Source organism: Panthera onca, chromosome B3 (assembly GCF_046562875.1).
Source record: "Panthera onca isolate mPanOnc1 chromosome B3, mPanOnc1 haplotype 2, whole genome shotgun sequence".
Taxonomy (NCBI): domain Eukaryota; kingdom Metazoa; phylum Chordata; class Mammalia; order Carnivora; family Felidae; genus Panthera; species Panthera onca.
The window spans coordinates 140,947,761-140,973,474 of NC_138344.1; the positions used below are offsets into that span (position 1 = coordinate 140,947,761).

At 50.5% G+C, this 25,714-nt stretch overlaps 1 protein-coding gene and 1 long non-coding RNA gene across 3 annotated transcripts in view; one reads left to right on the top strand and one right to left on the bottom strand.

Annotated features, from left to right (window-relative positions):
* The window catches only part of SETD3 (SET domain containing 3, actin N3(tau)-histidine methyltransferase), an 81,854-nt gene that overhangs the window by 38,666 nt on the left and 17,474 nt on the right, over positions 1–25,714 (bottom strand). For both annotated transcript variants that reach the window (XR_009606575.3, XM_060620726.2), the window contains exons 3-6: positions 25,498–25,590; positions 22,861–23,009; positions 20,257–20,329; positions 19,715–19,971 (exon numbers count right to left, since the gene is read on the bottom strand). Coding sequence is in view for 1 of the 2 variants with exons in the window: in XM_060620726.2 (XP_060476709.1) it covers positions 19,715–19,971; positions 20,257–20,329; positions 22,861–23,009; positions 25,498–25,590 (572 nt within the window). In the remaining variant the exon portion in view is untranslated. The remainder of the gene's footprint in view (positions 1–19,714; positions 19,972–20,256; positions 20,330–22,860; positions 23,010–25,497; positions 25,591–25,714) is intronic.
* LOC132670292 (uncharacterized) lies at positions 10,892–19,646 on the top strand. Its single transcript, XR_009606576.2, has 2 exons — positions 10,892–11,375; positions 19,454–19,646. It is a non-coding gene; the product is annotated as an uncharacterized LOC132670292 (long non-coding RNA).

Below are 25,714 nucleotides of genomic sequence, written 5' to 3' on the forward strand. Positions count from 1 at the left end.
GATGAGACCCGGCCTGGGAGAGACTCCGAAACAGAGGGCCCAGCGAGGCCACACCTGGATTCCTGCCCACAGGAACTGAGATAAGGAATGTGCGCTGTTTTAAGCCTCAAACAAACAAACAAACAAACAAATGTGGGCCAGGCCTGACTTCTGCAAAAAATTCACACAAGCGTATACACACTGTGTCAGTCAGGACAGGCTGGGATTCCCTGTAGTAGCAAATGTCTTTGAAATCTCAGTGGGTTAGAAAAGCCAAGCTTTATTCTCGCTCGCCGTACGTCCACCGTGGTTTGGCTGTGCCTCGGGTCCATGGCATCTTCACTCCGGGACCCAGGCACTCGGCAAATGTTAGTGACCTTCTAGGTAAAGAGAAATGAACATGTTTGCAGGGAAAACAGAAGCAGCAGCACAGGGTGGGGGGAGTAAGCAATGGAACGAAGACACACAGGGCATGACACCCGCGTGGGCACACGTGAAAGGGGTGGTCTGGACAAGGAGAGAAAAGTGAGGACAGAGAGGGTAAGCGCACGTAAGGGGAAATTTTGAGAAGGGCAGATAGAAGCCGAGGAAACTCCAGGAAGGACACACGTCCGTTCTCTTCAGTTGGGAGGCAGGAGACTTTGCTCACGATAAGGGGCATTTGGTCCGTTTCACGATCATCGTTAACGCTGTGACAGAATCTCTCGTCCCCGTTGCTGTCCCCGCCTATGCTCAGCGTCCACTCCGTCACCCGAGAACGAATACTCTATTTCAATCCCAAATGCACAGCTTTCGGAGATACCCACGTTCTCCGAATCCAGGCTGGCTGTTCTGAATAAAGACATGAGCAGCTAAAACGTGACAGACAGTTGCTTCTACGCCGATAGGCTTCGGCGGCACCAAATCCACAGACAAACCCTCTGAGTCTCTTCAATTTCCAAAGTGCTTATGAAAACCAGCCAATCTGAAGGCCTCCATAAGGCCTGCCTTCTAGGCCCATGAATTTATTTTAGTCTCTCTAGTCCCGTACGCCTGCTGCTTCCTCTGAAGCAGATGAAAATTGCAGAGCATAAAGAAGTTGTGAGATGCTCCAGACAGGCTCCAACAGTAAGCGCCCGGCTTCCGGAAGGCGCTTCCCGGAGGTCCCACAGCCCAGGACACTGTGTCCCCGTGTGCTGCATCCGGGCCCTCAGTCGACACCTACAGGCCAGCGTGGAGGCCAGGAAGCACGGTCTGTGACGAGCCTCCCCAGGTGACTCATGCTCGAGCGGACTCCGGGACCCAGGTTTACTGCTGCTGCCACCGAGGGAGAGAGTAGGAAAGATCTCTGCTCTCTGATTAAACCTCTCCCTGCTCTGCGTGTGCACGTGCGTGTGAATGACGGCAAAACCCAGTCTGGGAGAAGCTGCATTTCCCACTAGGCTTTCTGGCCCCATCTTCGTCCGGATCTGCCCACTTGAAGCTTCTGGGTCACTGAAACCCCACCAACCACGATAAAGCTTTAATCTTCCTCCTTAAGCTGTGAAGCTAATGTTTTCTCTTATACCTATGTATGGTTCACAATTTTAAAAACAATTTCACTTAAAAAAAAAAAAAGTCAAAAAGGTCTCTGACACCATGGCCAAAGACCCTCGCCACACTGCTTTCTCCTCAGGATCTCGAGTATAGTTTTGGACGTGACCTGCAAATAATGAAAATTTATTCAACAGACATTTAGTAGAAGCCAAACATCAGGCTAGGAGCTGGGGAGACAAAACCGAAGGTGTTCTCAGCCCTCCAGGGGCTCTGAATGGCCCTGTTAAGGCGACTGGTAAGACTGAGCAGGTGACATCGATGGACAGTCCCATCCCTGAGTGGGCTCCCCAGTGAGGAGGCAGGACAGGCTGTGTGTCTGGCTCACACGTCCGTGACCCGTGACCTCCACTCACCTTCACAGTGCCGATGACCAAAACTTTGCATCTCGAGAGCTAATCACCAGCCTGCAGCAGACCGGTCAGTATACGCGGAAAAGTGCTACTGAGGCAGGACACGCTTACCCAAATCAACTCTAACAGTCACAGTAACAATAATAACTAATGTTTATTGAGCACCTAGTGTGTGCCAGGCACATCAGATGGCCTCGACGTTTTACAGCTAGAACCTCTCAGCACCGCAGTCACCCTGTAAGATAGGTACTGCCGGGTTTTACAGATGAACTATGGCCCAGGCCCCCACCTAGGAAGAGGAGGAGCCTCTCGATCCATTCACCTGATCACCCCAAGTGCTGTCTCTATACAGACACAATACATACCGTAGTGAGAAATTTCTTGGAAAGTGGGTGGGCCCACGGGTACCTTCCGTTACATGAAGATTTCTACCTCATGAAGCGTTCCTCCGCTTCGCCTTTACTCTGCCCAGTCCCAACATAAGGCAGCGACTGGTGCCACCAGAACCAGATAGAGGAAACCGAGGCTGAGTGACTGTCAACTCTTGGGTTACTCAGAGGCGGAGCTGTGACTCAGACCCAAGGGCGGATTCTAAACCTTTCGCTTTCTAGGGCACAGCACACACAAGTGTAGTAAAAGGGGAACGAGCGGTGTCTCCAAACAGCAACGTGTGTTTTTAATGATTGCTTTACTTTATTTTTTTTTTTTATTTTTTTTTAATTTTTTTTTCAACGTTTTTTATTTATTTTTGGGACAGAGAGAGACAGAGCATGAAGGGGGGAGGGGCAGAGAGAGAGGGAGACACAGAATCGGAAACAGGCTCCAGGCTCCGAGCCATCAGCCCAGAGCCTGACGCGGGGCTCGAACTCACGGACCGCGAGATCGTGACCTGGCTGAAGTCGGACGCTTAACCGACTGCGCCACCCAGGCGCCCCGCTTTACTTTATTTTAGACCAAGAGAGCACAAGCAGGGGAAAGGGGCAAGGGAGAAAGACAGAATCTGAAGCAGGCTGCGTGCCCAGCAAGCGGCCCAACACGGGGCTCGATCTCGTGACTCTGGGATCATGACCTGAGCCACGATCAAGAGTTGGATGCTCAACCGACTAAGCCACCCAGGAACCCCTATTTTTAAGGATTCTGAAGTAAGATCTGAGGCTCTAACCCTAGATCAACCGACCCCTTGCCAGAGCCCGTTTCAACCAACGAGCGGTTACCATCCCACAACACATTCTGGACAAGGGGATCTGTCCCCATCTGACCACGCCACAGCCACGTGTGCCTAAACATTAGATTTTAGTGTCAGAATGCGATGAACATAGCCGGCAGGACCATTAAACACGGGCAGGGTTCTCCAGCCACCCTTCCACGCTGCCATCCTGTTCAAGAAGAGCTGTGCACACCATTTCGGGAAGTACTTTGTCTCCCGACCATCCTAAAACGTCTGTGTATCTATGTGCTCAGCTTATGGAAGATGTGACGAGGGGACATACAACGGAAGCACGGTGGGAACAAGTAACAAATCCCCTTCTGTCTGGCAAATGTCTAGTTGACCACGACACTTACATGCAAAGAACCAGGTACGGGTCGGATATAAACAGCACACTTTCAAGTCAAATTATTTTCTGAACGGCACCTTTTGTGTGGAGTTTTCATTACAGCTGTAACCGGACAGTTAAAAAGTAACAACAACGACAAAGCTCGAATCAAGTTCTCACTAGTCAGATCAGAAGGGGAAAATTTTTCCATTTTCTGCAGATGCCAGGCCATTACTTTCATGCCCCCAGTACTGCTTTTGGGCCACCAACTACCAAAACTTTGGTTCCATATGTTCATATGTCTGTATAAAGCTCCTGATAACGTACTGAGTTTTGTTCTAAATCAAAGGCTAGGGACACAGATGTGGAAGAATCTAGATTCCTCTCAAATTCTTCTCCTCACATACACAAGGGCTAAGGAGAGGTGGGCCCTGGGCTACATGTGACAGGTGAAGCCAGAAAGCTTCTAGAAGCACACGTACAAGAGCATCTTCATGGTGCCGTGCTAGCCAAGGTGCCCCACCTGAAAGCGGCAGTGACCTCTCACGCCACATCATCCCTGGCTGTGGGCTGTCCTGGGCGTTGTGCAGATAGCAGCATCCCTGGCCCAGCGGTGACAGCCAAATTGTCTCTGTCCCCTGAGGGCGGGGAATCTCTGGGCTAGGCAAAGAGTTCATTAAAGGGACGCAAAAAAAGCGTATTTGAAAAACTGATACACTTGACTTTGTTACAGTTAAGAACTCTGATCATCAAAGGCTTTTATTAAGAAAGGCAGTGGGGGTGGGGTGAGGGGGAAATGCCTGGGTGGCTCAATCAGTTGGGCGTCCGACTTCGGCTCAGGTCACGATCTCGCGGTCCATGAGTTCGGGCCCCGTGTCGGGCTCTGGGCTGATGGCTCAGAGCCTGGAGCCTGCTTCCGATTCTGTGTCTCCCTCTCTCTCTGCCCCTCCCGCACTCACGGCCTCCCTCCCTCCCTACCTCTCTCTGTCTTAAAAAGTAAACCAACATTAAAAAAAATTTTTTTAATTAAAAAAAAAAAAGGAAAGGGACTGCAGCTAAGCACTGTGAGGAGTCTCCCAGACATCACGCTGAGCAAAAGCACCGCTCGACGCGACCTGTAGAGGCTTAACAGACACACCAACTCAGCTGTGGGGACAGAGTCGGACCAGCGTTGCCTCTGGAAGAGGGCGGTTGTGGGTGCCACCTGGGAAAGGACACCAGGGGGCTTTCCTGCAGCCCAGACACCTGCCACAGCGCAGTCTCAGCTGTGGTCACTTAGGACAAAGCCTAACGGATACTGAATACACGTGCACCTTACATGTGTAAGTTGAATCTCAATTAAATGAAGAATCAACAGAAAATTACCCAAACTACTTGTCTTTACTACAAATGTCCCGATCCTTTTTTTCTATTCTGTTTTTTCTATTCTGATATATTTATTCTGTAATTAATGTTAGCCATTTACGAGAATAACCGACAGTCAAATGCCTACTCACGATTACAATAATTCAGCAATTCAGATACAGGTTAACTTTTACCTTCTTCTATTACTTGCCACGTACAATGTCTGAGGAGACCATACATAAATCTTATTTTAAAAAGTTTTTAATGTTCAACGTGTGGAGCTATTATTGACTTTTACTGCCTTTAATGTGTGGTCATATTTTTGATGTGGTCAACTCTTCAGTCACAAGAATCTTCCCTGCCTCTGAAGTTCTCTTAGCAACTTTCCCCTAGAATTTAGGTAACTGAGCCTATACCAACTAGCGAAATCCTGCTATTGCCATCAACTGTCGCTCTAATGTTGTATTGTCATTTAGCTTTCCCTATCTATCTTATTTTCCCCGCTAGCTTGTGAACTAGGGACTGAGGAGAGAACAGAGCTGAGTGTGTGCCTTCTGTGCCTGCAGGTGCCTCGAAGGAACAGTCACCCGGGGGTTCGCTGCACTGGAAGAACCACCACAGGCCAGCAGCACGTTCCGTACCTCACCTGAGACACACCTCGGGACCCAAAGGGCAGTGACAGGGGAGCTTCTTTTCAAGAAATACGAATCTGTGGGGCACCCGAGTGGCTCAGTCTTAGATTAAGCATCAGATCTTAGCTGACTGAGCCACCCAGAGTACCCCTTTAAATTAAAAAGTCAGTAAGCTTGGCTTGGAATGCCTTTTTCTTGATGCAGATCCGATGTGGTCCATTGTCCTGTCTTATGATGCTTTAAAACCTAGAGCAACCTCTCCGAGAACGCAGTGCCTACCCACACACTGGAGAGAAAGCCTAGAATTGTGTCGAAAGTGCTGACCCTGCAAACTCAGGCACTGCCTCCTCTTGGCCCCACACACAGGAGCGGACTTCCCGTCCAGCAGCTGGTGACGGAATTCTTCCCGTGTGACCCCACTCACTGGTCTGGTTACTTGAACAACAAAGGCCAAACCCTGCCTCTGTGGCGCTCCCATTCTAGCGGGGCTCCTGAGAACACCATCTGCTGCTTAAAACGCTTCAACAGCTCCTGCTGAAATACAGGTCAGATTCACCGAGCAGTTGGTACTCAGGAAGACTTTATGGGACAAGTGACCATCTCCCGTGGTTATAAGGTGCAGCCAGCACAAAGAGGAGAGGAGATACTTCGAGTCGGACCTGAACCTCAGTTCTGGCGTGCCAGAATGATTAAACTCGTAATCATGTATGAACTGAAGACGGAGGACAGACCCACCAGCAAATCGGCCTTGACTTCCTCCCCTGGCAAATGGGAACAGAAGCAAGCAGGCCCAGCAGGGCTGTTGTGCGGGTCGCCTGGAGCTGTGCGTCATGCAGATGCCGAGGGCTGGGCCCCCCCCCGCCCCCCCCTCCAGCCTGTCCCTCCACCTTCCCTTCCCTTCCCCCAGCACCTCACGCTCCTGCACGCCCAGTGGCTAGGCTGCGCCCTTGGCCTTCAACCCGGCAAACTCCTGGCCTGTCTTCAGGGTCAGGTGCCATCCCACCTCTGTGAAGCCTCTCCTGACCCCTCCCCGCCTTTTCCTGCTGTTTCCCTTGCCTCTGGGCCGCCCCCCCAACTACTATTCATCAGTGTCCTGACCGGGTTTTCCACCAGGCCAGAAGCTCCTTGAAAGAGAAACTGCGTTGTGAGCTCCGTATGGCCCAGCAGCACTAACAGGTGCTCCTGCGTCTCGGTGGCACCTGGTAACATGTGACAACTGCCGGAAAGAGAAGGCCCAGATCCGGAGAGACCTCTCGTGGGGGAGAGGTGGTGCCCATGCGAGGAGACTGACTTCCCGACAGATCTTCCTCGGCTGTGGAGCGCTGTCCGCGAGTCCCCGCTCCACGGCCACATTTACTGGAAACTTCGTCTGTCACCACTTTGTAGGTGACGGTTCAGTGATGGTGTCAGTATTCAGACACAGCAGCTAGCTCTACATGGTCTGTCAGGTAAGTCTACTCGCCCACAAACAGGAAGCTGATGTTCTACCGGTTCGAGAAACCACGGCTACTAATTCCCTTTAGATGAATGACGAGACCACAGAAGAGCAGCGACTTCAGAGCCGATGGTAGCGTTTCTGATGTAAACGCTGCCAAATAAAAACCGGCTTATTAATTTTAAATGACTTCACAGCATTTAAAGAAAAAACACGAGGCTGACACAAAGATTTTAAAACTCATTAGAATCGGTCTTGAAATCCCTGATATATTTAAATTGAAAGCTGCTGTTCTGACAGCTTTCCCTTCGGATATGCTGCTGCGTGTGGGCCCCCATGGTTAAGGTTGGGTGAGCAGTTCCATTAAAACCTTCACTTTCACGGCTTATAATTGCACAATAAAAATTTGCTCCAGGCTTGACTTCTGCATACAAAAGATTTCTGCTTGAAATACACATTCCAAAGGACAAAATAAACCCGTCTGGACGGAAAACTCGGATACAAGGTCACTTCTGGTGTGTCTTCAGCTCAAACGAGTTAAAAGAAGCTAGAAGTGTAGGATCAAACGTGTCTTTCCTACGCACAGAAGTTAGAAATAGAGAGAGGGAGGGGGAGAGTCGGTCTCGGGGCGAGGAGGAGAAGGGACATCTAGAACCAGGGTATTCCGTGATCGTCCGTAACGACCTGTCTCCCCACTCCCCACACCCAGCGTGTCACCAGATGCCATCAATTCTTACCTCTAAATACTTCTCGCGTCCCTCAGGCCTCCCCGCTTCTCAAGTTCTCTTTCAGCAAGCGAGCAAACCCAGGCACGGCGGCGGTGGCCCCCCAGCAGGTGAGGACACAAACCCCAAGGCCTGCCGACGGCCCTCAAGCCTGGCTCCTGCCACATCTCTGGCCTCGTGCTCTACCTCCTTCTGTCTCTCCCTACGCCTCTCTGCTGTGCCCTCCACCCCAGCTCCTGTGAACAGGCCTTTCTATTTCATCTTCTTGCCTGTTACACCCAGTGCAGGAAATTTCCTTCACGACATCCCTGAAGGGCGCTCAAGCCCAGCTCCTGCCTAATGACACCAACAGCAAGGCTTGCATTTTAAAAACCCACTTATGTCTGCGATACCTCAGCCACACCTACAAATCTGTGAGACAGGCTAGGCCATCATTGTGGAAACTGGGGCTCGGGGAGTTGGAGTGACTTGAGCAGGTGTGACATAAACAGACTTGCTAAAGCCACAGCCATCTCGGCCCACATTGGCCTGAGCCACAGGAGCTACAGACCTCAGGGAGATTCATGTGTCAGATTTCTGGGAGCTGGTCCCCACAAATCCACAGTGACTTCCCGCCATTCCAGGGCTGTGGCCTCTGCAGGCTCGGGCTGTCTTCTCGGGCCCCTCTGCACATGCCCTGCTCGCCCCCAAGCCCAGACCTTCTCTGACAGCATTTCCCTCAACCAGACAATTCTGCCTTTCGAGCCACAGCCACCTGACTGCCCCCAGGCACCCTAGAGCTCAGACAGCAGTCACTGCCTCAGTTTACTGCTTTGGTTCTTCAATGTTTCCCGCCAGTTGTGTCCCTCCTATCTCTACCATAAACTTTGAAAAGGCAAGGATCTCATATTACTTTTCTATCTCCTTACAGCACCTACCACTGAACTTGAGACCCAGGCATTCAGTAAGACTCCATTACGATCAACAAGTATTTCAAATAGGTATTTGACTTACTTAAAAAATACTTAACTATGTTTTTTCTGACAAGAGTCAACACAAAGATAAACACGGTATCTGTGCTGTTTTTGACCACTAACACTTAGAACGTTTTCTTTTCAGCTGAAAAGCATAAAGTTGACTTGTAGAAGGGAAAACTACCCAAATCAAAATGTGTGACCGAGCACGACAACAAAAGAACCCGGCGGGGGGCCTAACGTAACCAGCTCTCCAAACATGTAACTCAGACCTAACGTGGCTGATCATCACCGGGCACCCTGCTATGGTCATATGTGAGTCGGGGGGGGGGGGGGCAGGGGACACCCGGTAACTTCTGGGGGGAAAACCCTCAGCAAGAGCGTCGGGAAGAACACACTGGTCTCAGCTGTCTCCACGCTAACGAGCGGACCGGAGGAGGAGGAATTCACTGCAGTAACACAGCAACTGTAAGGCTCGGCGCGGCCCGGAGGCCCTGGCTGGAGAGACTCACCGGGGAACACGGCGGCGGGGGGGCTACATAAGCAAAGATCCAGTAAGAAGGGGAAGAAAAGGGGCCCAGTGTCTACCAGCAGAGAACCTGACCCCAGTGGCCAGGAGGCGAGCGTCGGGTGAGGACGATACGAAAACAGAAGCTGACGGTGTTGGGGGGTGTACTTACTTCACCCTGCCCAACCTTCCAGGGAAGACAGAAAGTCCTTTTTTTTTTTTCTTAACAGAGAAAAACACAACCACCCAAAAGAATATAAACCAGTTATCTGGAGAGCGGCTAGACTCCATCTGCCAAACGCGGAGGATCTAATAAGCCCTTCCTTCACTGCAAACTTCACCTCTTGGAAGCCAGAGAAAGAAAGGCTAGGAGGACACACACGGCCAGGTCGTGCCTCAAGCAGCGTGAGGAATGTGGGGTTGTACTCGGGATCGGCACTTGGCCCGGCAGGGACAAGACTGCCCGCCAGGGACCTCCGGGCAAACTAGAAAAGGCTGTCGCTGCGAGGACGGTGCGGCTCCGCAGGCACACGGCTTGGGGAGAGAAGACAGGCTGAGGTATTGGCGCCTCACCGGCCCCCGGGGGCCCTGGCCACACGCGCCTGACACGTGGAGACCCGCAAGGCAGGCAAGCGGCTCCCCTGCCCAGCGAGCCCTGCCCGAGACTCCTCTGTGGCGGGCGCGGTGCTGACAGCAGTGCCACGCGGCACCCGGGAGACAGAGGTCCCTCCCCATGAAGCTCGTGCTCCAGAGGAAGACACAAATACGAGAGCAAGCACAGACGGGGACAAGTGCCGCGAGAGAGACCAACAGCATGCTCACCGCGGTGGCTCATTTCATGTGACAACTTGGCTGGGCCACGGTGCCCAGGTATTTGGTTATGCCGGATGCTTCCGTAAGGCTGTTTCTGGATGAGACTAACATGCAAATCGGCGGACTATGAGTAAAAACGGCAGAGTGCCCTTCCTAACACGGGTGGGCCTCATCCAATCAGCTGACGGCCGGAACAGGACACAGGCTGACTGACCTTCCCCAAGCAAGAGGGAATCCCACAGCCTTTGGACCTGAGCTGCAGCATCGGCTCCTTGCAGGGTCTCCCCCTGCTGGTCCCTCCTGTCAATTCCGGAGTTGCCAGCCTCCGTAACTACACGAGCCAGTTCCTTAAAATAAATCTCTTCCTCTACACACGTGCACACTCTACTGGTTCTGTTGTCTTCCTGGAGAGTAGATGACGATACCAACAGCGGCCATGCGGCGGCTGCGTCCCAGACCATTCCGATCGTCAGGAAATCACACACAGCACAGTCCTGCAGGGCAGGAATGGAGCCTGGGACGGTAACGTCAACCCACAAGCGTGGTCACAACGTGTTCACTCCCCTGGGCACTTATCCCAGGTCAGAAACACAAGCAAGTCCCGTCTTCCAGCACGCAGAAGAGAAAGCCCCAAAATCCTGTCCCAGAGGTTAGGGAATTTACAAATATAGACCTTGGGGGGCTGGGGAGAAAAAGCAGCTTTCAAGAATTTTTTTTTTTTTTTTTTGAGGCTTGTTTTTAAACTTGGGCGGATTTCACAAAGTTCTACTGATCCAACTAGTGGGAAGAGCCAGGGCTGGTAAAGCGGGCTGGTGAGGGAAGGGACATGGTATGAAGGACAGGGCTGCAGTGACAGAGGGAAGTAGGACAGCCCCTAGGGTGGGGTGCACTGAGGCCTCAATCCGGGTTTGCCATCAGCAGGTCCGGCCAACTTTCTCACTCCCAGCCTGCCTCCTCCCCTGGAAAATGGCACGATGCCCAGCTATGGGGTAACAATGAGGACTGGGGGAGCCTCGCCAAGCCCCGTGGCCCACCACTGGCACACAGCAGTGTGGGCTCAATGAACACCACCTTAAGAGCGAGGCCCTGTCTCTAACCTCTCAGGCTCTAACCTCTCCAAACACGAATTTAACCACAGTGACCTGGGCCTGGTATTGGGGGAGTGTCTCCTAAACCTAGCCTGGTTAATTCTGTCTCAGATTCTTAGGGGAAGACAGTAGCTCCTCACTCATCACCATGAGGATAACAGGAGAGAAAGTTCTCTTCCCGGTGCTTGACACACAGCAGGCAACGCCACAAATGCTGATTCTCCTTCCTTCCGGAGTCCACCAGGGATGGGTATGTAAGGTCCTGCCTGTGGCTCTGTCTGCCTTACCCATGCAGGTGCCTCTATGAACACGCTGATGCCTGGGTGACGTGTCAAGTAGGAGACAGGGACAATCCACGTGCCTCCTTTGTTGGACGTCTGTTCCTAACTGATTAGCAACTGTGAAAGATCTCCGAAGGGGCCCAGGAGCCCGAGTCAGGTAAGCAGATGAGAAAGGGGAGGGAGGCTGTGGTTCCAGAGGAGGGCTGCCAGTGAGAAGTGTCAGCGGGGACAGGCAAGGGCAGGACAGGATGACACTAGCACACAGGGCAGATGGGGGATGCCAAATTCGTACCCGAGATCTTCTACAGGAGGATGCGGGGCCTGGGGCTGCCACGCCTCCTCCTGGACAGACACAGCATGAAATGCTCCCGGCGACAAGACAGGACCGCCCTCCCCAATTAGAACCATGAGCAGAGAGAAAAGCACTGCATTTCTCAAGTTCCCCAAAGGCTGCTGAAACTCAAGCTGGAAAAAACAGGAAACAAGGACCACTGGATTCTGGAAGGTGCGGTCCACGTCTACCCACACTGCTCTAGCGGTATATGCAAAACAAGTGAATGCAGGTAAAAACAAATTGGAGTTTTAGATGATTTAGATTCGCAGCCTTCATTTATGAAAATGATGAAAATGTTTAATACGGATAATTTACAAAACAGAAACCTTACATGAGGAACGCAATAAGGACAACACTCTTGCACACGTGACACAAATTATTCATGGTCAAGGTCAGCCAAGGTCAGCTATTGGGAACCAGCAAGGATACAGGTCAGGACGTTTCAGCATGACAGCTAGAGGCTCTAAGAAAGACTATAACGGCACTGGAAAGTCTCCAGAGATGATGCAAACCTGGACGGATTTCCTAAGCTCCAGTGTTTTCACATCTCTTAATATCTTTAAAAAACGAATTCGTAAAGGGGCATCTGGGTTGCTCTGTTGGTTAAGCGTCCGACTTCGGCTCGGGTCATGATCTTACAGTTCATGAGTTCGAGCCCCGCGTTGGGCTCTGTTCCCCTCTCTCTGTGCTCCTCCCCTGCTCATGCTCTCTTTCTCTCTCTCAAAAATAAATAAACATTATGAATAAATAAATTAAACAAACACGAATCGGTCAAGACAACAGTAAAGAAAGGACCGCCAGCTTCCTCACAGTTGCAGGGAAAGCAGTGGGCAGAGGTGTGGGTTCTTCTGAGAGTGAGCATCTCCCACCTCTCTGTACAGCGTGAGGTGGGCAGGGCAGGAGGGGCATTTCTTTCCACAGCTGGAAAAAACTGCCAGCAGGTGAGCCCTGTGTAGGCCCCACATGGGCCTGACCAGCAGGGGCCTCGAAATCAGCAGGCCTCGCTCAGCTTTCTGTAAAATAGCCCAAGGGAGATTTTAAACAAGACTGCTCTGCCCTTAAAAACAGACCACTTCTAGGGCACCTGGGTGGCTCAGTTGGTTAACCATCCAACTTCAGCTCAGGTCATGATCTCGCGGTTTGCAAATTCAAGCCCCACGTCGGGCTCTGCACAGACTGCAAAGCTTGCTTCAGATCCTGCCTCCCCTGCTCTCTGCCCGCCCCACTCAAAATTAAATTAACATAAAAAAATAAACAACTGCTTCTTTGTCCCAAAATTAAGACCAGAAACTTCAGAGATCCAAGGACATGGGCGTGGGGCTAGCAGATCTGCTCCGACCCCAGCCCAGGGTGTAGGGCCCTCAGCATCCGGCCAGCTGCCCCACATCTGGATTCTACACCTGCAAAGGGAGAGTGACCAGCCCCCTCCCAGGTAACTGGAAGGACAACAGCCCCGGAGGGGAAAGCAGGTGAGACCAGCTGGGCTCCGGGTTTCCTGCCATGTGTTCAGGAGCCACTCGGCCCGGCCCCACCCCTGTCCTGCCTCCCCAGGCCAGTCCCATGAGGCACACGGCACAGAAACTACCCACCTGAAGGGAAAAGGCCCCAGCCAACTCACATGAGCAGCCTGCGAACGGAAATCATCCTCTCCCTCCGTGCCCCATGGCCTCTACCCAGTCTGCTACCACGGCAGCCAAGGAGTAAATATGGACTCGCTGCACCGGCATGTGACACCTCCAAACCTGTCAAACGGCCTCCTCTGTTCCCACCATCACCTCTGACTCGCTTCCTTCCCTCTTCACTTCTGCAGCTATCCACGCGGGTGGCTTCGCCATGAAGGCGGCTAAGGACAAAAACGTCCCATCTGGCCCACGTTAGCCTCCGAGGAAAATCACATACGTGGGAACGAGGTCAGGAGGACGGTATCCAGGAAGCAGCGTCCGTCCGTCCGTCTGTCCATCCGCGGCCACACTTTCAACTTTGCGCTTTGTATGCAACTTTTCTGTAAGCGTGAAAGTTCATTCATTTTGACAACATTAGAATACAAAACATTTAGAAAGAAAAGTCGTTTAAATCCCCAGGGAGCCCAGTCCCCATCCGGTGCGCCAGCTCCCACACCAGAGAGACACGTTCATTAGCTGAAAAATGGAACAATCGAGAGGACACGCGGGTTCAAAACAAAACCCGGGGCAGCGACTCCAAGGTCAGGAGGCGGCGGACGGGCCCGTGAAGGAAGGCTCGTACACAGGTTTCCAGGCGGAGGGGCAGGACCGACGGCGGGGGAAGCGGACCACGCAGAGCCCCGCATCGCCTGCGAGCCACAAGCTGTGCACGACCCGGGAAGCGCCAGCTCACAGCCTCGGCCTCCAGAGGACACACTTCCAGGAACCCACGTGCGTGTGCTCCCTCACCGCGCTGCTCAAGCACACGCATCCACACTGAGGTCTACAAGCAGCTCTGTGCGCTGACAGGTGTCACCTGAGTGTCTCTGGACATCGGGGTCCTCAGAGTAAACTAGTGCTCACTCCACTCGGACGCTCCTCCCCGACGGCCCCGCGTGGGATCCGCTTCCAAGCGTAGAGGAGAGCTTTAGGAGAACACGGGCTACGCCTGTCTGGCAACTCACACCTCGTGCAATTCTCGTGTGCCTCCGTCAGAGACAAGGTAAAACCGTGAGCAACGGGAGAAGCAACTGTGTGTGTTTTAGCCGCAAGAGCCACGGGAGGCCAAGAACCGAATGGGCCGTCTTCCTCTGCCGCCTGGTGGGCTCTGTCTCCTGCCAGGTCGTGAGGAGGACTGCTAGAATCTTCTGCCACTGCGGCCCCGGTGAGGTAGGGGAAGCGGGCTATTCAAGGGAGAGAGCCAACTTAAGACCGCCTGACTCCGTCCCGAGGCCTTAAGGCCGACACAGGGGAAGCTCGCTGCACCGAAGTACGGTTCGTGGCAGTTAGCACACACGGGAGTCTCTCCATCTCCATCCCTGCTCCCGAACCGCTCAAACCGGTCTACACAAAAGACAAGACCCAGGGGAGGTGGGACAAATCGCACAGGTTAGGGGATCGATGGAGAACAGTCATTTTCTAGATAAAACCTCTATTCTATTAAACCCTCCACAGTTGCATCTCCTTGAACGAACACCGTATCTGAGCTCGGCAACACAGGAAAACGTGCGGGTCCCGAGACAGCAACCTTAGGAGAAGCCGGCACCCCGCACTGCGGTGCCGGGTCCGTTAGATGGGATCGCCAGTTAAACCAACTCTTCATTCAGAGGCTCTGTTCAGTTCTTCTTCACTGGCATGGGTCAGCAACACACGTGGACTATCGTTCATCTGTGTTAAGTCCGGCAGATCTGATAGGCTCTCTTCACCTTCACACAATTACACTGCGTCAGAGCTGGTTGTAAGCCAAACCCTCCCTTTCCAGTGATTTCTATCACAAAACTGGTCCCATATTTCCATGCAGAAATCTCAACTTGGAGCCGAACTCTGGAAAGCCCCGGTCTGCTGGGTGTATTCTTATAGGTTTAAAACCTCTGCAACAGTTTTGGGGCGCCTGGGTGGCTCACTCGGGTAAGTGTGTGACTTGGGCTCAGGTCACCATCTCGCGATTTTGTGGCTGGGCACGGACAGTGCGGGGCCCGCTTGGGATTCTCTCTCTCCCTCTCTCTCTGCCCCTTCCCAACTTGTGCACATGCTCTCTCTCTCTCTCTCAAGATAAATAAGCTTTAAAATAAAAAAAATAAAAAAAATCATAAAAATAAGTTTCAAAATTAATAAAAACCCTGCAATGGCTTAAAATCCCAAGTTCTGCCTTCTACCACTAATCTTCTCTTCTTCACTGGTCCCCATTTCACAAACTGACAGAAATTTCACCAGTGCTCAGGGCTGTCAATCCACACAAGCCCTTTCCGGTGTCTGGCTGAGCCACGGGTCCTACCTTAGCTCCCTGAGCCTGGGTAGACATTTCTCAACCACCGAGCTGCAGTGTTAAGGCCTCACCAGCAGGCCTCCCACCTTCACACAAGGTCTGCTCTCACAACTCCTGGAGTCTGAGGCTTCTGGTTACATACTACCACCTGCTGAACACCTAAAGAAAACCCTGTATGCTGAACATCTCATCTCAAGAATACAATGTAAGTATAATGTAAAAAAACCTAGAAAACCCACACCCCGACTCTGCAGAGGAGAACCAGCAGAGGCTCACAAAGACTTCTGAACAAACCCTGTTAAAGCAAGTTAAAGACAGAAAGTAATCTGAACAAGTGGTCACTCTGAAAAACCCTTGACCGAGAAAATACGCTGCGAGAAAAGAGCATGGGAAGTTGTTTTTCTGACTTTTAGTCAACAACAACCAAGGAGACAGAGAGACAAACATTAAAATAAAAACTGCAATACAGAGAAATCTACCTAAAAGAATTTATACTTACCAGAAGTTAGTACCAGTGCTGCTTTTCTTTCAGAATTAACATCCTAGAGCCTGAAGTAAGACATACTACTGAAGCGACTATCAACACTTTTCTGGGCCCTTCCCCCCAGGGACTGGGGGTCATCAGCAGAGACACACAGGACCATGTCATGCTTGCACTCACACTGCTGGTGCACCCGGAGACAGCGGCCAAGAACTGTGGCCTGCAGACCTTCAAGCTAGCAGTCAGCTCAGAAGAAAAATAACAAGTTTCAGTGTCAATGCCCAGCCACAGGAAAATAACTTTAAACGGGAAGCCATAACTAAAACCTGCAAATCAGGTTCTGGAAAATCTGGACACCCTCAATTGGTACACGAGCGTTTGTGATATAGAACGTACGTACGTTTCTCTGGGAAGAGGGTTCTCCCGTGACCCAGAAAAGGTTAAGAGCCACAGTGCCCAACAAAACAAAACCAAGGACACGTCACTGTAACGAAAATGTTAACAACGGTGGGGCGCCTGGGTGGCTCAGTCGGTTAAGCGACCGACTTCGGGCTCAGGTCACGATCTCGCGGTCTGTGAGTTTGAGCCCCACGTCGGGCTGGGTGCTGACAGCTCAGAGCCTGGGGGCCTGTTTCGGATTCTGTGTCTCCTCCTCTCTCTGCCCCTCCCCTGCTCATGCTGTGTCTCTCTCTCAAAAATAAACATTAAAAAAAAAAAATGTTAACAATGAACTGATGTAACACACTCCTCGCTCCCTCTCCCCGAGTGCCAACGCACTGATGAAGTGACCTCCTCAAACGGAGCAAAAGCCCCACACCTGACCCTGGAACAGCAGGAGGAAGACACACGGTTTGCCGCTGGGGTGAGAAAACCCGACCTAACAAAATCACAACAGTCCGACATGAGCGTGTGTGTTTCCTGTGGATCCCGAAGACTGCCGTGGGCAGCGAGAACCTTCTACAGCCAGAAAAGCGGCTAGACTCACGGCGTCACTTTTTAAAAGACAGCTACGCAAACACCCTCCGCCCCGCAGCCGGACCCTCCTGGCTGTCACGGCCGCTCGCCCCCCTTTCACGCTGCCTGTGCTATTCCAACCAGCACTGAAGGAAAACCGCTCGCTGGGAACCGTCCCACCAAATCGCATCGGGACGCAGTTCCACTTCGTGGTGACTCCCTTCTACTGTCTGGTTTACTAACGTGAAGTGAGTGTCCCGCGACTGACCGCGGGGTCGGGAGGACAGTGTTCGCCACACGCGAAGCCGTCCTCCTCCCGCTGGAACAGGCACACATGGCAGCCCGGACGGTCCCAGGAGAAACTGGGCCGTTTTCCCGCGGAGCCAGCCTGACTCGACGGACGGTACGTCACTTAACACGAGTTTTAAACTGGAGCCAACACACAGACGTCTGGGTCAACTGTTAGTGTTTCACAACGAGAAAGCAAAGTCATCAACAATGACGACAAAAGCCTGAGACTCTGAAGCTCAATTTTGAGCCTGTAATGGGTCACTGTGAGTGCAGTCCCTGGTCTTGAGGGAATACTCACTATCCGTGGCCGGTAGGGCTGCTTCCGGACAGAAGGTTAAGAAGAACTAACCGAAGGAACGGCAGGCAGGTGTGGGGGAGAAGCAATTTAGAACAATAAAAACGGAAACAACTGAGCGACGCGGCCTGAAGGAACGAGATGCAAAATAGACACAAATGGAGTGAGAATTTCCGCAGCCAGCGCTGCTGGGTCAAGGGCCGCACACAGATCAACGCGTGTGGTTCGTTCCGCAACCCTGCAGTCGGGCGCGGCACTATCCGATTTACAGATAAGGAAACAGGAGCACAGACACACGCCCCAAGAGCACCGCCCCGGAGCGCACCTCCCCGATCAGCACGCTGCACTGGATGCGGGGGCTTCAACCGAGATGTCCTTCGTGCTCCCCAGACGAGACTGTGCTCCTAAGGCCACAGGCACCGAGGCCCGGCGCCGCACGCGTGCTCTGGAGGAAGCCCGACCTCGGCTGCCTGACATCAGCTACCCTGAGAAACGGGGCTCATGCTTCTATCCTACAGATGCAGAAACAAAGAGGGGCAAAGCACCTATGGCTGACCCCCAAATGATGCAGGCGATGGGGTGCTGACCCTCACCCAGGCGAAAATCGACACAGAACTTTTGACTCCCCCCCGAAACTGAACCACTAACAGCCTACGGTTGACAGGAAGTCCCACTGAGAACAGGTGATTAACATATATTTTGCAGGTTACACATTATTTGTACATATATAAATATACGTGTATGTGTACACACATACATACGTACACACACACACACACACACACACACAGCGTTGTCACAATAAAGCTGGAGCAAAGGAAACGTTATGAACAGAACCCTGAGAGAAAATACAGACACGACACCGTGCTGTATTTCTCAAAAAGAACTGTGTATGAGTGGACCCACGCCGTTCAAACTGTGCTGTTCAAAGGTTCGCTGCATGTCCAAAGTATATTTAAATAGCAAGTGAGATATGGAATCTGGGTTTCAGCTCAAGTTCATCTCACTAAAAAGCTGGAGTTGTTTCTGTTCAGGCAGGCCCCAGGCATCCAGTCATTAGTCAGGAATGATGGTGAACTCTGGTATCATGTAGGTACTTGAGATGCTTTGTTCTATATATAAACACAAAGCAAGATTTCTCGACCGTAGCACTACTGACATTGGGGTTGGAAAAGTCCTTGTTTGGGGGCTGCCCTCGTACAACATAGGAAGTTGAGCGGCATCCCCACTGGCCACGTATCAGGTACTGCGGCCCAGGGGCTAATTCTTAAGCTACAGAGAAAGGGGAAACTTGAGGCCAGAGTCACTCCCTCGTCTCAGCTCCAGAGGGAACCACGACACCGACTCTGACCTGTCGGACGGCTGTTCGACGGGAAACGAAAGATAACGCCAGCTGAAATGCCAAAACTAAGAAAGGAGTAACCAGGTGTAATTCAAATGTTCACAACCTTGGGGCGCCTGGGTGGCGCAGTTGGTTAAGCGTCCGACTTCAGCCAGGTCATGATCTCGCGGTCCATTAGTTCGAGCCCCGCGTCAGGCTCTGGGCTGATGGCTCGGAGCCTGGAGCCTGTTTCCGATTCTGTGTCTCCCTCTCTCTCTGCCCCTCCCCCATTCATGCTCTGTCTCTCTCTGTCCCAAAAATAAATAAAAAACGTTGAAAAAAAAAAAAATTAAAAAAAAAAATGTTCACAACCTTACACACCTTTTTATAGAACGCTTTCACTTAGAACTAATTAAAATTAATATATGGCACACTTTGAAAGACACCAAAAACTCAGCTTTATGAATTAGTAAATTAACTGCCACTATGATTTAGTAAAATACATGTGAATATATACGTGGAGAATCCACAAAGAGCCTTTCCTTTTCTTGGAAAATTTATACACGGAGCACCTTTTCGTATTAGATACATTTTAAAGCTTCTAAAGTTCCACTGTAAGCTTTCCTTTTCAGAAAAGTTTGGTGACTCTCCCGATCCAGGAACAAGCACTGCTCACATCCACACCGGCCACTGATGAAGTCAGACCCACTCAAACCGTACTTCAGTGATACTCTGAACAAAGAGAGACAGTGGACTGGAATCGCAACGCCTTTTAACTGAAAAAGCGCAACGTTTAAGCATCCGTAATAAAAGGTGAAGTAAACACTTCCGCTATCAATTTCCCTTTCCTTCTCACTCTTCAACGTACATTTAAGCGGTAACCAGCCACTCACCTGGATGACCTTATAGAAGTAGGCGTACTGCCGGGCTGTGTTCTTATACTGGCTGAAGACATCATGTATGGCTTGTGTGGACTGAAGGTCCCGAACTTCATCCTCTTCAAAGTAGAGAGGAGTGTCATATTCGCTGGGGAGGGTCTGAATGTAGGGCTGCCAGAAAGAGTTAGGGTCGGCTCGCTCACACAGCAGATGAAAGGCCAGTGTGATATTTCCCATAGCTTGAAGAATCCGGTCTTGAGAATATAAGGGCCCTGAATTAACCCAGACGTTAACAGCGTTAAGTTCCACAAAGTGCCTTAAAAGGTATTCATTCAAAATATATATTCAAGGTACAGAAATAACCGGAAAGCCTTGTAATATTTAAGTTAACATGCACCTTTCTTCCGAAGATTAAAAGCATGGAAAACAGTATGAATTTGGTGGACTATTTCACTAGTTTGAGAAAACATCCAAATACCGTCCTTAGAACTACAAAATAAAATTTCATATTTTTATCGTTTGTACTTTGCCTTGAACGAGTCAGAAATTATTCTCACCCAACACTGAATTTTTAGCAGATTCAACGGTCATTAGTAATTTTCGTGGAACCCACAAAAATAATTCTTCTGCCTAGGAGGAAAAAAAATAAGAAAATCATAGAATCATCAAAACATGTAACAATCGTCAGCCCAAACTTCATCTATGTTCAGAAACCCAATTACACAGGAAATACTATTGAAGGCTGCATATTAGCACTTCATTTTTAATCATCAAATATGTTTTTAAATGTAAGCATTTATGGTGCAAACAAATAGAAGCAGGGTTTAAAATCCTAACTTCCAACAGAAACACTGACTTTACATACTGAGAAAACAAATAAAAAATGGGACTTTCAACTTTATGGCAAACATAGCGATTTGGGGTGGCACACAAAACTCTTAATTCTTTGCGGTACTTTTTTTTTTTTTAATTTTTTTTTTTTAACGTTTATTTATTTTTGAGACAGAGAGAGACAGAGCATGAACAGGGGAGGGGCAGAGAGAGAGGGAGACACAGAATCTGAAACAGGCTCCAGGCTCTGAGCCGTCAGCACAGAGCCCGACGCGGGGCTCGAACTCACGGACCGCGAGACCGTGACCTGAGCCGAAGTCGGCCGCTTAACCGACTGAGCCACCCAGGCACCCCACTTTGCTGTACTTTTAAGTTCTAAAAACAAAACAAACAAAAATTTCTCTCTCCAACAAAAACTTGACTCTGTCAATATGAATTGTTCTTGCCATTGAATTTCTGAGGCCAGAGTAACATTCCTTTCTCTGCATGCTTGTCTTTAAGAAGCACAATGAGAGGTGCCTGGGTGGCTCAGTCAATGAAGCATCTGACTTCAGTTCAGGTCATGATCTCACAGTTCGTGGGGTCAAGCCCTGCGTCGGGCTCTGTGCTGACAGCTCAGAGCCTGGAGCCTGCTTCGGATTCTGTGTCTCCCTCTTTCTCTGCCCCTACCCTGCTCACGCTCCGTCTCTCTCTCTCTCTCTCTCTCTCTCAAAAATGAATAAATGTTAAAAAAAAAAAAATAATAATAATAATAATAGAAATAAAGCACAATGATAACCAGCAAACACACAAGTCCCTAAGACATGTTTTGGTTTACTGAATTTCTTCTCCAAAGCGTTACCTCATCCTTTGCCAGCACGTGAGGTCTCTTTTTGGTACGTTCTGCATACGTATCCATGTTGCTTAAAACATGCACATAGCAGTGCCCTGACTGCGGTAATGACATGGGTGTATGCTTATGTCCAACCCATCAAAATGTAAGCATTAGATACGTGCAGTTTTTTTAATCAATTAGACCTCAATAAAACTTAAAAAAATGCACACAGTGAAAACAGACCGCAGCTAAGATACTCGGGGTGGCATCTATACAAATGATGTTTCTCCTCTGATGCGAGAGAAGACTGTGCGACACCCTGGTTACTAGGGGCCTCCGCCCAATGTCAACCATTTAACTATGTTTCCGTGTGTCTCCTTCCTTACTATAGATTACAAGCATCATGAAGGAAGAGACCTTGGGATTTTTTTTTTTTTCCTTTGGAAGGCTGGTATGATAACGAGCAAGGGAGGATTCACATACTACACATTTAATAGTGTCAAATAAACCAGTCTACGCTGTATCACTGTATCAATGAAGGCTAACTACAACTTGACCAAAAATGTTGCCTGAGGTTTGAGGGGCCCGAATAAGTAACAGTCACTTCCTCCATGCACGTTCTGAACCCACTGAGAGAGACACAAGACTACAACAGATGGTCACCCAAAATATCACCTACTGAATCCCAGAATTAGACAGACTCCCCCACCTAGTTCCAGGCAGAACTGGAGCCCCACGGGCCTCCCCACGTGCCGCCTGCCCCTGTAAAGCTTACATAGTGGAGAGAGCACAGCGGAAGGGATGCACGTGGGCAAGCGGCTCCCACCAAGAAAGAGGCCACGGCCAGCTCCTTCGCCCCAAGTCATCAGATTAAGCTATGCCTCCTGAGAGAGGCGAGTGAGGGGCAGAGAGAGGCTGGGAATGTCGGGGTGCAGCTGCTGCCTTCTTCTGGAAGGAAGGACCCAGAACAGAGGAAAAGCATCTGTCCCTTTGAGCAGACTGTCCTGCCCTTCCTCCTTCCCGTTCAGCTCTGGCCGTGAGGCTTCAGCAGGTGGCACCACCAAGCACTCAGTCACCTTCGCCAGAAAACCAGTAAGCACCCGACACTGCCCGCCCTCCGCCCCACAGCCACTCTATCGCAGGCCCTGTGGGCTCCCCCTCCTAACCAACCTGAGCCCACATCCTTCCGTTCAAGTCTCGAACTCCTTTGAGACTTGTTCTGTGACCTCCTAACAGGGGCTCTGAAACATGAACTGACTTGCCCCAGGTCACTGGTTAGCAGCGCGGCTCCCAGGGAGGACAGACAGGAAGGGGCTGCCTCGAACACGGGCAAGGCTCTTCCGGGCCCCCGGTCAGCCTGGAGACCCCGCAGCAGGTCACAGAGTGCTGGCGGTAGGCTGCCTGTTCGCCTAAGAGGTCAGGGCAAGCCCAGACACCTGACTGCACGTCTTGTCCCCGCACGGCAGCACAATCCAAGCACACGGAGGGCCCCCCGGACGAAGGGATCAAAACTCACCTTGATGTCTCTTGTTGCTCTCAAACCAAAGCCCTCTTCTTTGAAGTTGACCATTTCAAAACCCTCGACAGAGGCTCCATTTTCAGAGGCCCACTTCATTAGGTCGGGAAAGTAGTCTTCTCTTTTTCCATCAAAAGTAACAGACAGACCTGTATCAATTCCATGTGTTAGAAAACAAGAGCTACGTTTAGGATCTATGGTTATTCCTTCTGCTCTCGGAAACTAAAAAAACACACACTGGAAATAGTGATAACGCTCCAATCTTGAAGTCAAAACTCATCACCAGAGACAGGTGGTCACCACACCTACAGAGGTGACCATTTTGTAATGTATGGAATATCCAATCCCTATGTCACACGCCTGACACTAATACGATATCACGTCAGTTATGCTTTAGTGAAAAACTTTAAAAAGAAAAGCTTAAAAAATAGACAAATTGGCTTAAAATTTTTTAAGTACAGTAAATTGGAAAAGGCGAATTCATACAATGTTCTCGGATTACAGCATAATCAAATTGGAAATCAACAAAAGGAAAAGATCTCGAAAATCCCCAAATAGTTGGAAGTTAAATGGGACACTTCTAAATAACACACGGGCAAAAGGAGAAATCACAAGGAAAGAAAAACAGAACAAACCTAATCACCGAACAGTCCCAGTACATAACCTGACCAGTGACAAAGAGGCGCGTTACGCCCCTAGCCCCTGGCGGTTACAGGGATGCCCTTGCTGTCACAGGACTGCTGACTGAGGAGCTGCAGGAGGCGAGGCACTGGCAGGGGGCGCAGGGGCTTCACCACCTCAGTCGTAAGAGCAGCCCCCCCACCCCGAGTGCAGCGTGCCAGGTCTCATCCGCAGCTTTGCTTTAGCAAAATTCCCAGGGAGACAGAAATCGGCAGCTGGCACGGGCACAGGAGGCGCGTGTAGGGCTGGGCGCTACAGGCCTGGTCCTCAGAACGCAGGACCAGACGGTCTTGCACAATTGTGTACAATGATCTGCATGAGGTGGACCGTACGTATCACCACAAATAAAACAAATGTAACACCGTGTTTCTAAAAATTCAAGTGGCCTGATACCATTTATGCAAATTTTGAAAATACCACTTATGACCATGTATTTTTATGGGGTTATGCGTGAAGTGGAAAAATATTCTCAGCAAAGACCAAGTCCAGAGGGCAAGAAGGGAAGGCGACAGAAGCATGGGGCTTCAGCTCTGACCGCAGCGTGTATTTCTCAAAAACAATGAAAACAAAACACAGGATGGAGGGAGGGACAGGGTCAGACCAGCAGGTGGGAAGGAGGGGGAACCTAGCTTGGGGGACTGATCCAGTCTGGGTGGGCGATTCTTCGGCGTTGTTATGTTATTTTTTGGCCTTTTCAGCATGTTTGAAATATTCAAAGACCTGAAGAGCCATGCTTTTTTCCAAAGCCGGGAAGAACCACTATTTGATGAATAAAGGGAGAAGAACGGGAGCTTCGAAAACGTCAGGAGCAAGGCATGGAGTCCAGTCCAGGTGCCTGGAGTCACGTCACCGGGACACGGTCAATGGTCCCCTGGGTCTGTGAAGCAGGACGGCCGGGGTCCGTGCTGCACCACCGTGGACACGCAGGAGACTCGACTGTGTACGGACGCTCTCAGACAGAAGTCCCTCTTCGCTGAGAACTCAGAATGCTCTCACCTTCGTGTCAGTCGTAGTTAGCAGATTCTGCTGACAACAGACACTCAAGACGTATGAAACTTGTTCAGCTATCCACTGGGTGAACCAGGATCAGCACAGTCTACCACTTGGTGCAAATAAACACATTATAAAGGAACCTGTCACCATCTGGGGCCCGAGACCATCTAACCTAAAGCCCGGAGGTTCGCAGAATTACACAGGACAACAGTGAAACTACCACCACGGAGAGCAAATAAAAAAACAAACCCTCTTCTGATTCACTTTCAGGGCAATGTACAAAAACGGGGTCTAAGAAGGTTCTTCTCACCCTTTAAAATGCACGCTCCTTGTGTTTTTCCCTGCTACCTCCCATGTGGCCCTGCATACCAATCTTTTATTTTTTGTGCTTTATAGAACTAAGACAATAGGCATATTGAATAGGCTTTTTCAAACTGACACTTGGCCCTGTCGCTGGCCTGGCTGAGAATCATTAAGACACCTGCTGAACACACCCTGTAAAAACACTGCTTTGGATATATAACTTCGCCTCTTATTTAACCAAGATCTGTTTGAGTTCATTGTTTGACTTTGATTAGTGTGTATTTGTGTGTTGATCACTCATGGCATTGTGTACCAACCTCAAACCCTAAAGGAAACACACTACAGAAAAACGGCTCTAAACAGAGATTTCATAAAATACAGACAAACAAAAGTCGTGTCACCTTAGCCCCTGCATATGAGCACTTTTCCCCTACAGCCGAACATTCTCACTCCTTCCAAAGCCGGCAGCCACACCTCAGAAATGGGAGAGGTCCTGGGACAGCTGCCCAGCGCATCTCTCCCTAACTCCGGGCCCGTTCGCAGTGACCTTCCGCAGGCAGGAATGACGCCGGGTCCTTCACTGCCCTCATAAGCTTTCTGACCTGTGCCAAGTCCCTCCACGATTTTATTCAAATACGATTACTGTTCTAGAAAATGTACCTTTTTGTTTTTTCCGTATTTTCTCGACGAGAGACCGGATCTGCACGTACTCCTCCCATTCCTTCCCCGGGCCGGGCGCGGGGCTACTGCACCCTGGAACACAAACGTCACGGCACTCAAACACCGTTTGCTTTCAACTTAGCCGGTCAGGCTTCAGCACAAAGAGGATTTGGGTTTTGTTGCCCCTGCTGCTTTACTTTTAATTTTTTTTTTAAGT